This window comes from Camarhynchus parvulus, chromosome 9 (assembly GCF_901933205.1).
Source record: "Camarhynchus parvulus chromosome 9, STF_HiC, whole genome shotgun sequence".
NCBI lineage: Eukaryota > Metazoa > Chordata > Aves > Passeriformes > Thraupidae > Camarhynchus > Camarhynchus parvulus.
The window spans coordinates 11,648,582-11,662,578 of NC_044579.1; the positions used below are offsets into that span (position 1 = coordinate 11,648,582).

The window sequence follows — 13,997 nt, forward strand, 5'->3', positions numbered from 1 at the left end:
TGCTCTGAGTCTCTCAACTTACCATTTTATTCTTCTGAGACCAAGCAAAGGGAACTCCAGTTGTTATATGAGAGCCACAGTATAAACTAAAACTAAAAAAGGGAACAACTGCAAAGGTAACTTTTCTAAGGCAGGCTGATGATTTTGGGAAATGACTCATTATTTTGGGAGGTGCCAGGTGTGGAAAACAGGATGGTCACACACGCTTTTTCTGCCTGGTCAGCTTTTGCTGCTTTCCCAAACATCACCCTTGCTCTTTCTAGTGCCTGTAGCAGACTAGAGTGCAGCAGGGGTCTGTGGTTGCTCTGGCACAGAGATGAGAGATGCAGAGTTCCCACCAGAGCAGGGTCTCCAGGGAAGAATAAAGACTCATACAATCTTTTAACTATTCATAGTTTTATTCCAACTCCAAGGTGTTCTGCACTCCCAGAGAACACCCTTGTAGGATTATTTATACCTTCACAACTGAAAATGAAGAAAAAACAGGTTAAAAGTGCAAAACGTTCATCATTTCCAGAGTCTGACAATCTGTCATAATAATTCATCAAATTGTTAATCTAGAACCAAAGAAGATGGTGACATTTGTTCATTTTCTTAAGCATGTTCACATTGCCTGGAGAGAAAGCAGCCTGAATTGGAACCTCTAGTAATATGATGCTCTCTACTGTTTGGACTAAGAATTACATAGTATTTATTCATAAAAAGTTATTTGTTAGCATGTCCTATGGAGGGTCATCATCCATATTTTTAAATTGAAACGTGTCTTAAAAAATCATACATAAATTACAAAAATAACTGGCCAAGCTAAAATATAAAAGCAAACTAGGATTTAAAATATAGTCCCTTAAACTTATAAATAAATAGTCACAAAGTAGGCAAGCAAGAGGCAAAAACACGTGCCTCACCTCAACCCAACTTCTATCCTAGTCCTGAAAATACATGTATGTATTATGTCATCCTTATGCAATTTATTTTGCTTTGAAAAATCTGACAGTATAAACAGAAACCTGACCTCTAAAGCACCCCAAATCTCATTTTCTGTTTCTCAGCATGTGACACGCGGTTCTAGCCACATTACAGAAAGGAAGCTGTGAATCAACTGGTGACATTCCACAGAAGAGCACCGAGAAGAATGACAAAGGAGTCATAAAATATGGAAGAGGTACTTAGTGTTGTTCTATCTAAGGAGAAGGAGACTGAGAAGAGTCATGGCAACAATCTTCAAATAGGTAACTGGAGAATGTAACATTATCCTTGTCCACTGTGGACATGTTACAAGAAAGATTCAGATCAGGCACAAGGGAATACTTCCTATTAAAGTCAGCAAGCACTGGCATTGCCACCTGAACATTCCAATGTCTGTGGTCTTTAGGGACAGGTGTGGCATGCACTGCTCAGAAATGACCTAACCAGAGGTGGTCCTGTTCGAGGGCAGATGGACAGAGCCGATGAACTCTTCTCATGTCGCCTTTGCCTCCTGCTTCATTGTGGCCAGAAAAAAACCCCAACAATTCACAGAGCCCCACTGGGAAACACCTTGTGTTTTCCAGCTTTCAAAGCAGTGCTGCCACCCATGTCATGCACTCTCCAGGCACAACAACAGCTGGGGACTCATCAGAATCTTTCCTGTAAAGCGTGGGAGCCCCTGGTACCACCACACGGGCTGGGCTGCCCTCTGCACCCTCTCCAGGCCTGCCCGAGAGGAGCCAGGGGCACAGGGACGAGACCCCCAGGCGATCACGGGGCTGTGGGGGGATGCAGAACCCCAGTGTGAGGGATCCATGACCCCGATGTGGGGGAACCACGATCCCAGTGCGGGGATTTGTGACCCAAGTGTGACTAATCCACCACCATGGTGTGAGGGCTCCATGATCCCGGTGCCAGGATCCGTGATCTGAGTGTGAGGGAACCATGATCCCAGTGCGGGGATCCATGACCCAAGTGTGACGAATCCAGGACCGCGGTGTGAGGGCTCCATGATCCTGGTGCGGGGACCCGTGATCTGAGTGTGAGGGACCCCTGATCCCGGTGCGGGGACCCCTGATCCAAGTGTGAGAGCTCCATGATCCCGGTGCGGAGACCCCTGATCCAAGTGTGAGGGATCCGTGATCCCCGTCCGAGGACTCCTGATCCCGGTGAGGGATCCCTGCTCCAAGCATTACAGATCCAGCACGCCCTGAGTCTCCGCTCCCGGCCGACCAGCCCCCGCGGTGCTCCCTCTAAACCCTCCCTCCTTCTCGGCAGCCGAGCCCGGAACCTTCGCGCGGTGAGGCGCGGTTTCCGGCAGGGCGGGCCGCGCGGACCGCGGTGCCCGGAAGCGGCTGCCGCTGCCCTTGCCCTCAGCGCGGCCGCGCTCCTGCGGCTCCCGGGCCGCTCCCGCTCCCTCCCGGCCCTTACCATGTGGCGGACGCGGGCGGCGGCGGCTTGGTAAGTGGGATGGGCCCCAGCGGGCTGCAGGAGGTGCAGCACAGCACAGCACAGCGGGTTGTGGTGCGAGGTGCGGGTGTGAGTGGCGCAGGGCTGGGCCTGAGGCTGCTGCAGCCTGGTAGCCCCGGGCTGGGCACTCTCCCACCCTCCGGCTCCCCTGGGACCGGGGAAGGCGGTGCGTGTAGGAGAGGGCTGCTTCTCCCGCGTTCTCGCCCTGGGGAGCTCGGGCCGCTTTCATGTTCCGGCGTTGTCCCTGCCAGCAGCTGCCTTGCGTCCCGCTTGTTTTCCACCCGCTTGTTCTACTGCAGCATTCCCGGCTGGAGCAGTGACGGGGACTGGTGGATAACAGCACGGTGTTCCTTGGCAAATTTTATAGAGTCGTGGAATAGTTTGGGTCGGAAGGGGAACGTGAAGATCATGTAGTTCCAACCCCTATTTGGGAGGAGCAGTGAGAAAATAAGCGTTGTCTAGTGCTGAGGGAGAAAGAAAATGCCACTGTGCGTTGTTGGGTTGCCTTTGCTTTGTGGTCACAGGCATAGCAGGTCACTTATTTTGTGTTTTATAAGGCATTTATAATCTCAGTGCAGTGTTGCAGGTTACAGGCCTGTAATCAGGCAGAGCCACTCATGTCTGGAAGGATAGTTTTTGTTATTGTTAAAACCAACGTAGCAGAGGCTTGAAATTTGGAACTCATTAAGTGGTCATTTAATAGCATTGTCCTGCCATCCTTTTCAATCTGGCTGTACTTTTCATTGGAGATCTCAAGGTGATTTTTTGGTCAGTATTCATCAGGAGACTTAACAGCAGGAGGAGGGAAGAAATAGAAAATGGAAGTTTTGGTGTGATGGAGGAGTAGTGGAGGTTTTAATGAGTTATAAGATTTCAGATGTGCAAGTAAAGCCCAGCTGAGTTTGAAATACACAGTAACACTCAAAAGGAAGTTGTGGCTTGAGGTTTTGCCAGACAACTTTAATGGAATTCAGTTTTCCCTTCAGTTTAAGCACACAGACAATGCTATAAAACACAATGTGTTCTAAAAGAAAAATCACAGAGAAGAAAGTTACATAATATTGCACAAAATGCCTTTAGCCCAGGTGAAGATTAATAATGAGGAGTGACTGCTGTAGTATGTGCTCCCACATGGTCTCTGCTGAAAATAATAAATATCTGTGAAATGGTAATGACTGCAAAACAAAATAATGAACAACCCAGTCACTGGCATGCATCATACAGGATTAGCACACCCTGATTTAAAAACCTGGCTTCAATACTGGGAAATTAAACATTTCAAGTGTGGAGGCACTTTTTATTGGTTCTCATTGTAGTTAGTTAATTTCTGAGCCTTTTGTAATTCCATGCCAAGAGGAGAAATGCTTTAATGGTTTAGGAATTGTTCTGCTCCTGCTTATTAATCTCTTTCTAGGTTCTAAGTTTCATATTGCCAAGGCCCAGCCTTGCAGAGATAGTTTAGTATAGCAGCAAAGGGAGTCCTTGTCAGCCATAGTGACTTAGGAGCAAGGACTGGCAGAGCAGTCCCGGGAGTTCCTTTATTGAGTTTTCCATTGCACTAAAGGAAATTTCTAAACTTAGATCATTGGCAAAATTGGTCTTTAAGAGAGAAAAATGTCTGAATTCAGATTTTTAATTTATCTTCCAAAAGCTCAATTTCTGGATTAAAAGTCTTTTTTATGAGGCAGTCTTTCACTTCTTTGGACATTAAGAATGTGCCTGCATTCTCTAGTACCTTGAAAATCTTGAGGCAAGGAGCTGTATAGATCATAGATCATGTTATTAGAAAGTGCTGTAATATTGCCCACTAAGTATGATTCACTTGTTCTTGTTAAAATCTGTTAATTTTAAATGTTTTAGGATTATGGGATTAGTAATTTGCCATTTCAGTGATATGAAGCTTTTCCTTTTTTGTCCCATTTGGAAGTAGATGCACTTGATAATGTTGGAAACCCTGAAAAAGACAAAACCATAATCCTGTAATCCTAGAACCACAGCAAGCGAAAGGAACTGAGAGATGTCATTAAGCACATGCTTGGCCTAAATAGGATAGATGTATTCTACAAAGAATTTTTTTCTGTGTATTGGGTTTCTTTAAAGTTTGGAAATCTTCTATGAACTTAATGTTCTCTAAAAGTTCATTTACAGAATGAGACAGGCCAAACTGTTTTCTTGTATGTTGGAAGTGTTTTATGGACTCTTAGCCCAAACAATGCTTTACCACACGTTACCTGCCTTATTGCAGTGTGAAAGTTCAATGTAATCCATAAAAACTTCAGAATTTGTAGTTAAGGTTTTGTGTCTGTAACCACTAGAAATACTATACCCATTAACAACATTTGCAGCTTTTTATTTTCCTCATAAGCATAGCAGTAGTAGCTGGAAATTGTGGATTCAAGATGATGTAATAAGATTATCTGTAACCAGATGGAATATAATGTGGATTGCTTCTGAAGAGGTGTTTGAGTTAATGGTGTGTTGAAGAAATCAGTTGAAGTTTTTATTTCTTTTTTTTTAGTATCATCTGCCGGAGTCTAGCAAACAGCAGCTATGGAATAAAGAGAAAATCACCACTTCAAAACCTGCATCTTGTTTCCCGGAGTATACATCATCCCTGCTATCCAAGTGCAAAGTTCCAGAGACCTCCCTTAAGGATATCCATTCAGCAGTTCTCTTCTCTGAATCGTCTTCCCCTTCACAAAACAAAACTTTTAAATGTCAAACATGGGTACCAGTCCCACAGGAACTTTTGGCTGGCCAGATTAGCCTCTAGGCTTCTCAGAGTTCGCTATCTCATCTTAGGATCTGCAGTAGGAGGTGGCTACACAGCTAAGAAGGTATTTATCTCTGGAAGCTACTTCATGCATTTTGTCTTTGCTATTACATACTTCAGAACAGAAGTTCTTGTTATAGCCACAAAAAAGGGATGCCACTGCTTGGTTAACTGATGATAATAAAAATGAGTGAATATGGAAGACATTGTTTAGGAAACTGCTATAGATCTTAAAAGATCAAAGTACTACTCATAGCTAAAGATGGTGGGTTAGTATGTTTTATGTGTAGGTAGTGGTTGCTCATACACTTCTCTATGTACATTTCTTTTTTCTATTTTTCTATTTCTACCATGATTTTTTTCCTTTCTCTGTTAGACATATGAGCAGTGGAAGGACATGATACCAGATCTCGAGGATTATAAGTGGATTGTTCCTGACTTCATTTGGGAGCTTGATGAACTTGTTGACATCGGTATCACAAAGCCATGATGTTTCTCTGTCTAAAGACTGGCATGTGTAAAACTTAACCTAGGAGTGCAGGTCCTCAGGGCCTCACTCCAGGAGTAGCTTTTCAGGTGTAATTTGAGTGGACTTTTATTTTTGGAGTTTGATGTGTGTTTCACCAAAGAATTTGTATCGGTGTGTTTGTAAGAAGAAATTAAGCTCTGTTTAGCATGGGTATTCCCTAATGCATCCTTTCATTTGAGAATGTTCTTGGTCCTTTCACAAAGCCATATAGTCCCATTAGTCTCCCAGAAAGGAGAGTTGCAGCGTGATCAAGGGGACTCACACAGGTTTTGGTAGTATTATGCAAAAAAATTTTCTTTCTATATGATTGACTTACAAGTGAAGATATAAATAGATAGTAAAAAATGTGTGAGTAAAACACCAGTTGGAAATGCAGAATAGCAAACCTGCCTATCTACAAAATTATCTTGAAGATACAGAAGAAAAGAAAGTGAAAAATATAGAATTGCTTTCCTGAGCCTTCAGGTTGCAGTAGAGCCTTTTGTGTATTTTTAAAAGAAAGACAGAAATCTGAAAATCAAGCTCTGGCTTATATTTTGTATGTAGGGTAGAAATGTGATGATCTCTTTTTTTAAAAAAAGAAAATGCAGATTTTGCTGCATAGAATGGTAGAATGCTTTGGGTTGGGAGGGGCCTTATAGATGTTTACTTCCAGCCTCGATGCTATGTGTGAGAGTTGCATAGGTAAATGCAGAGATTGGAAACTGATACAAGTTTTTCTTGTTCTTACTGCAAATAAACACTGCATTTTTATAGTGCTTTAAAGCTAATGATTTTTACTCTTAAGGATCACAAAATTGGCTTGTTTATGAAATTGAAAACTAAGTTTTTCTTTAAAAGATTCAAGATATGAGCATCGTTAGAGTTTCATGTAATTTTAAAACATCCATTTAAAACATTACAATATGTGGAATCCTGCAGTGTGTTTTTGGCAATTATAAAGTACCTGAGGCAGTCAGCTTATCAGGAAGTTCAAAGTCTAAAAAAGCAAGTGGTTTTTCAGATCTGATGGTATTTCCCAACAGTAGTGGGGTGAGGTGCGCATGGAGAGAAACTTCTTCATACTTGTTTAAAAAAATTTTTAAAGCCATATCCTGAAACAGTTGCTAGGTTTTGTAGCCTAAACCTTTTCTTTTGGTTTTTTTTCCAAAAAAAATTAAAAAAACCCCGACTGACTAACTGTTGTATTGTTTTCCTAGAAAAACTTCTCAAAGCCCTCCCTGATGCAGATGACCTTGCCAAACTTATGCCTGACTTTGAGAAGATTGGAGAGAGCCTTGCTTCACTGAAAGGATTTCTTTCTCCTGGTGAGAACAAATTTTCAGCTAAGTTTTAATTTCAAAAGTTGAACTTATTTGATGATGAGGGTGTAGGTATGTTCTTGGATGCTAAAACAAAGGAGATCCTGAAAATGTTTGTGTTTGCATTGAATATCTCTTCTGAAAGAGTTGTGGACGCAGGTAAGTGTGATGTATTTTTAAAAGCGAGAATTCTAGTAGCAAGTGCAGAGAACTGTAATGTGAAATTGAATAGAAAACTTCAATTTAGCTTCAACTTCTTCTTCAGCTTGAAAGCTCAATTCTTCAGTGAGTCAGAGAAGCTGGATGTGTCCAGCTAGAACTTGGTGAGAGTGCCACTGGACAGTAGCAGTATCACAGCTGTTACAGGAGAAAAGAGTTGCATTGTTAAGAGTGAAGGTTCTTAATGTAGCAAGTGTGTGAAATAGGGGATTTGTAAGAAAGGTATTCCGGGTTGAATGGTGTTTTCCATCTGGTCATGGACTCAGGAAAACTTTCTTGGAGATTTAGGTTAGGTGGGGCAGTGTTTCAAAGGAGCAGGTAAGAGTTCTAAATCCTTCAGAAAAGGCATGGGGATGGTTTGTCTATTCAATGTATCCAGGCAGTAGGAGGCTTAATGTATCTGTGAGGGGTTATATCATTGTTCTAAATGTGTTTGAAAATATTTTCATATCGGTGTGCATAAGAAGTGTGTTTTTGTTTCTTTGAAATACTGTCAATGGCAGAACTAATTTATTAATCTTACAAATGCAGCAAGAATCTATGTAGGGGCCAAGTTCAGCAGAGTGCCAAGTAGATTACAATCTCCTATGTATTCTGGCAGTTTAAAATTTTAACAGTTTAAAATTGTGTTGTTATTGACCGATAGTGAGATGTCACTTATTACGTGTTACCATACTCACACTGGCATAATGGCCGTTCATGATTGTGTGGTCCTCCAAATGAAACAAAGATCCCTCATCTTTATCTTGCATTTTGTTTGTGTTTATAATTTTTATTTCCCCTCTTCTGCTGATTTTTCACAGGTTACAATTTGGTTAGTGAAGTCATAGGAGCTTCTGATCTACTTCTGTTGTTAGGTGTGTAAAAGCCCTTTTTCCTGCCCTTAACTTGCCTTTTTACAGCAAACTGTTAAAACACTGCTATACTAAGAAGAGTGAATATCAATATAAATACAACTATTTACAGCAACTTAATATGGATTTATAAATACTTTCAAACTCTTTTAAAAATACTTCATAGAAACACAGAATCTCAGAATATGCTGAGTTGGAAGGGACCCATCAGGATTATCAAGTCCAACTCCTGGCCCTTTTCAGGGATATCCTGAAAATCCCACCATGTGCCTGAGAGAAGTGTCCAAAAGCTTCTTGAGCTCTGCCAGGCTTGGTGCTGTGACCGGTTCCCTGGGGAGCCTCTTGTAGTGCCCAGCCACCCTCTGGGGGCAGAACCTTTTCCTGACCAAGGTCCTCCCCTGTGAGAATGAATAGGTGAATGGTTGATATATCTCTGCCACAGTCTTTAGCAGATGGTTTTTATTTCAGGCTTGTTCCAGAAGCTTCTTTTGAAAACCTGTCATTACAATAGGAAAGATTTTTTTTTCTCATTACAGTAACAGCAGTGAATTTTGTATTATCCTTTTGTCTTTCACAAAAACTAATTCTGCAATATTTTGAGAACTTTTAATAGTCTAACTGAAGCTCCCTGCTCCCTTGTGTTATAATTAATCTGCGTCATAAACTAGATAAACAATTTTCAGATGAGTTTTAAACTGAGTTTCTTCTTCAGTTTCTTAAGATGAATTTTTTTTATAGGAACTTCAAAGATTATTGAATTACTAACTCGTAGGGGTTGAAGCTTTAATTTTCTAGTAACTGTAGTTTGAGAATTTTTAAGTGCCTTTTGCATCTTATTATTAGTTTCTGTAATTGTGTCCTAGGTTCTCCAGGAGAAACAGCATTTCGGGCTACTGACCAGGGATATGACAACGACAAACAGTTCAAGAAGGTAATTACTCACTTGCAAACCTGAAAATGTCTCTATAAACAGGTTTTTATGGTTTGAAAGTGCATCAGTAGCCCATTGCAGAAGTTCATTTGAAGCAGCTTGAAAAGATTTTCTTGTTGAATATTAGTTCAGTATGCATTACTGCTTTTTGCATATAAAAGTATTGCACAGATAATGAACATTTTGGTGTAAGGAACTACAAGGCAGACATGAATATGTTTAGTAATTGCATTATTAAGAAAATTGGTCTGTAATAAGAATGTGATTTTAGAATCACATGTGCATGTGTGTGCATTTGCAGTTTTTCAGGGCATGATCTCCAGGGCACTTGAGTTTATAACTTACTACTGAAGTTGGTTTAGGTGTTTGTATTTATTTTTTAGCATTTCTGCTTCAGACTCATTTCTGTTGACATTTTCATAGTTTTAATTCTTATTTAAGAATTTCTGCCTTAAAGAATTTCCATTTCTTAAAGTAGTATGTTTTTTACTTTCTTTATCTAGATAAAACATACATCATATTTTTGTTACTATTTTCTGGAAAATAATGTTACTGTATTTTGATAACCTATAGTTTTAGCACTTTTTTTCCTGAAGTCAAGAAGGTGGAGTTTATTTTTTTGTTTTCATGAACATTTCTGTTAAATTCCTAAATTGTCATATTGCTCATTCTTTAAAGGCTTTTATTTTTCTTGTGTCTGTTTTTAAAAATTGTTTTACAAAAATGGAAGGAAAACAATATATATCAGGGAATTTGTAAATTAACATATAGATATTTTTGAACTGAAATTTTCTGAACTATGACTGGGGGTTTTCCATAAACAACTTTTCTGTATATGCAGGCATGTATACATTTATTCTGCATTAATTCTGCATGGTAACATAGTGAAACATGTACAAAGCTCAAATCTTACAACCATTTTTCCCCCTGTAGAACAGTGCTGGATTTTTACATGAGAATTAACCTAGCTTTTTATTTCCCCTTTGTCTGTAAACTGTTTTTCTCCAGAGTGATTGCTTTGCACAGGTTTCACTGTATAAAACTTAAAGAACACTTTACTATTGATTTGTGAAGAGGTGGCCATCTTAGTTTATTGTCTCTGATGATTGAAATAACTGACACTTTTATTGAATACTAGTAATATCATTCAAACTTGTTATGATCCTGTGGTTGTTTTGGATGCAGTGATATCTGCATTTTAACTTTGACTGTGGTGTGGAAAATATCACCAGATTAAATTAATATGATTAAGAAAATTTTGTCTGGCCTAATGATTATATCTGATAAGAAACTGTTAATTTACTAATTAATGTGATCAGTTTGGACAGAATATTTGAAACTAGGCACATATGAATCCCTAACAGAGCATAATCACCAAGTTTGTTGGCAGGCAAAATTATTACTTTCAAGACAATGAATAAGATGGCCTTTTTGCATTTAATGCTTACCACTGCCAACCAATGCTAGTTTAAGAACTGTGATTGTATGGGTTCATAAAGTGATTGTATGTGTGCTGTAGTATGCTACTGAATGTGCCTGATGAGAGATGGTTTTCTTTGTTTCGATCTCTAAAAGTTTCCAGTAGACTGAGCAAGAAACCAGTTGTTTTGCAAAGCAACTTTAAGAGAGTAAAATATGTCCTAAACACCAAATCAGTCTGTACTGCTTCTTGTCAGCTAATGTGTTTATCTCATAATCTCTCATTTAATCCAAAAAGTACAATATTTTTAAAAGAGAATTAAACAAATTACTGGAGTGTTCAGATAAGTAGTTTAAAAATGTGGCATCTAAATCTCTTTTTACCTGGATTAAATAAGAAATTTTGTTCTGGGAGAAAGAAGAGCAAAGTTATAAAAACTATAGTGAAGTAAAAATACTGTATTGTAAGTGATGAACTAGTTGAGGCTTCTACTTGAAACAGCTGTGTTACCCTCTTAGGTTATCTTGCACTATTGTCTGTCTTCATGAAAATTTTCTTTAAGAAATAGTTTCCTCTTAAAGCAGACAAATTCCAAAGCTTAGCCTTTACCATTAAAGAAAACATATAGTGGTTATAGCTGTGATGTAGTTGGATTGAAAACTGTGACTCAGATCTTGGTGTGGGGCTTAGAGTCCTTTCTCTGCTCTGATTCTTTGACACCGTGTCATGCTGTGAAGACCCTGCTGCTCCCTGGAGCAGTTGCAGTGTGTGATTGCCTCACTCAGCCTGCACAGGGTCACCTTCAGCTGGTGTAAGGAGCTACACAAAATCCCACAGCCCTTGACCACAGCTGCTGCTAGAGAGTGAGAGAGACTTGAGTAAGGACTGTCATTCGCATAGATTTATTTTTTAACATTTGTTTTGTGTTTTGTTCTTCCTTGCAACTTATGCAATAAAGTTTCCATAATTTTCTCTGTTTTATTAAGAGTGCTGTTATATTCCCAACTTAATTTCCAGTTTCATGTTATAGATGCTCTGGATAAAATTGTTACATTTATTCAAATTCTTAAAAATCGATCTCTTTACCTGTCTTGTAATTTTCACTCCTTTGTATTGCTTTTAAGTTAAAGAGAGAGTCATACTCAGCTGTAGTGCAGTATATTAACTTTTAATACAAGATAATAGGGGATGGGAGAAGTTTAAAGAACGCACAGTAACAATGTCAGGGTTTGTCCCAATACGTCAACTACTGTAGTCTTTTAACTCCTGTTATTCCCTACCCTTTACATTGTTTCTTTGACAATGAAAAGAATAATGTAATGATTGTAAGGAACTTGATTTTCCAATCGCATTAATTGATTTGTGTTGATTTTTCTAGCAAAAATTCTTTAAAGGACAGGTTGATTTTGGTGGAGGGGACCTGCAGTGATAGTGTCCAACGACAGAGAGATACCGATATTTTTATTTGTGTCTTGGTGTATGCCAGTTGGGGTGCTGTGTGTATAGTTCTGAGCTATTTAAAGTTCTTAATTTTTTAATATTAATTTTTTTTAATCTAAAACAGTAAATTAAGATCTAAACTATAAAGGAAATAATAATGTGATTATTGATTGTAACATTAACTTCTTTGTATCTATCAGAGAAGTCTTTTAAATGACATAATTTTTTGTTTGAATATTTCATTAAATGGTGTAACCGTAGTTGCAAATTATTCTTGTCATACTTTATTGTGGAATAGGAGTCACATGTACCAGATGTCTTTGAAAAGAATTGCTGATTAAATAATTCGACTTCAAATTTCTGTTACTTCCTGTTTAAATGCTGAAAGGCCTTCATGGCAGATTTTGTTCAGTGTTTTTTCTTGTATTTTTGAGCCCATAGCATAATGTTTAAAGGGAATGTGTTGGGTCATACTGAGAGTTTCCTTATCTGCAAAATATAAGTATTGTTCTAATACTAAATGTAGCCATGAGGCTTCCTCTCCTTGCTGCTATGTAGGAATGAAATCTTCTGCCTGAGTTCCTGGCTCAGTTTTAGTGCATTTGTTAGTCTGGCATTAGAGGCATTTATTAAATCTGAAAGTGGTTCAGTAAAATGCAAGAAGATTTTTCTGTGCTTCAGATTATACAAATCACTGTTTAACAAATGTTTGTAATTGGTCATTTGATTGTGTCTCTCCTTTTATCCATTCTCTTGTGTTGTTTATCCTTATGTGTACATGCCTGTGTGTGTATTTCATACAACAAATGTATACCTTGATGATGGATGTCTTGAATTCTTACACCAAAGTTTTGTTTCAGCACTTGTTTTGATTCCTGAAGTACATTTTTGAAACATTTCATTTCACTGCATGTTTTCTTAGAAGATGTAATATTTTTTTAAAAGAAACTTATTTAAATAGCTCATTAATATTCTTCTCTGCATTCTTTGAAATAAACAGTTCATAAGCCTCTGGTAGAGGCTGGCATTGTATTTCTCAACCAATTTTGAAAGACAGCTCACCATTATAGGATTGTTTGGTATGGAGGGAGAAGAGAACTAAGCTTTGTGGAAATGCTGAATGAGTAAAAGAATAAGCATCAAGTTTTAGGGATTTTTGGAATGATCAGGAAGAGTTATGACAGCATGAATTTAAATTGCAGTGGGTTATGGAAGTGGAGAGGGAGCTTTTTTTATGCTCAAGAAACTACTTTTCTTCTGCTAGTTTTAGAAAGTTAAGTACCAACCAAAAATCATCTTTTTATAAGCTGTCTGTATTTTGCTAGGAATAAAAACAAAGCAAAAATACCCTAAAGAACTTTTACTGACAAAGCTGAACTGAACAGTTTGATAATATTTTAAAGCTGAGATAGTTATAGATGGAATTTTAAAAATGTTTAGATGCTTAGTTAAAGTTGAATATAATTGTAAAATGTAGCTAAATGTTGGTTGCTTTGTTCTGCCTGGATTTGCAAAATGCATGATTTTGCTGACTCTATCCACTCCAGCTAGGAAGAGCTCTTCCTAATGAAATTCCACTTGCATTTGAATTGACCCGTTCATACCTGTTTTTCATCTGTCTTTGTGTCATGCCTTTTGGTTTAACTTTGTTCTCCTTATACCCCAAATTTTTCCTCTCCTTTTTATTATAAACTCATGGCAGGGCCTGCTTGGGGAGCTCATTCTGTTACAACAGCAAATCCAGCAGCACGAAGAGGAAGCACGCAGAGCCGCTGGCTTCTCTTCCCAGCAGAAGCGCAAGGTGATGCCCTAAGGGACCAAATGTTCTGCATTCAATCTAATCCAATACTTCAGCTCTCTGCATTTGAGCTAGAAAAATCTAACTAATTAAATCGTGGATGCAAGTAATTGGCCAACTTCACTACAGATGGGTAGTCCTGTTTCAGTTTAACCAAGTTGCATTTAAAGCATGATGTTAAAAGCAAAACAGGTACTTTGTGTCGCTTTGAAATTGTATTATCTCTGCCTCTATAAAAAGTGTTATTTAAAGTTCAAACATTAAAAATGCATTTAAGGAAAGTACATTAATAAAAC

The 13,997-nt window shown here is 38.7% G+C and overlaps 1 protein-coding gene across 4 annotated transcripts in view; it reads left to right on the forward strand.

Moving 5' to 3' along the window:
- Window positions 1–2,298: 2,298 nt before the first annotated feature.
- OPA1 (OPA1 mitochondrial dynamin like GTPase) overlaps window positions 2,299–13,997 on the forward strand; it is a 48,700-nt gene continuing 37,001 nt past the window's right edge. The window contains exons 1-7 of one of the 4 annotated variants that reach the window (XM_030954180.1): window positions 2,299–2,427; window positions 4,955–5,273; window positions 5,586–5,682; window positions 6,938–7,045; window positions 8,062–8,115; window positions 8,976–9,043; window positions 13,606–13,704. In XM_030954180.1, the coding sequence (XP_030810040.1) occupies window positions 2,399–2,427; window positions 4,955–5,273; window positions 5,586–5,682; window positions 6,938–7,045; window positions 8,062–8,115; window positions 8,976–9,043; window positions 13,606–13,704 (774 nt within the window). In that variant the 5' untranslated portion in view covers window positions 2,299–2,398. The remainder of the gene's footprint in view (window positions 2,428–4,954; window positions 5,274–5,585; window positions 5,683–6,937; window positions 7,046–8,061; window positions 8,116–8,975; window positions 9,044–13,605; window positions 13,705–13,997) is intronic. The other 3 variants (XM_030954183.1, XM_030954182.1, XM_030954184.1) reach the window with 3 other exon arrangements.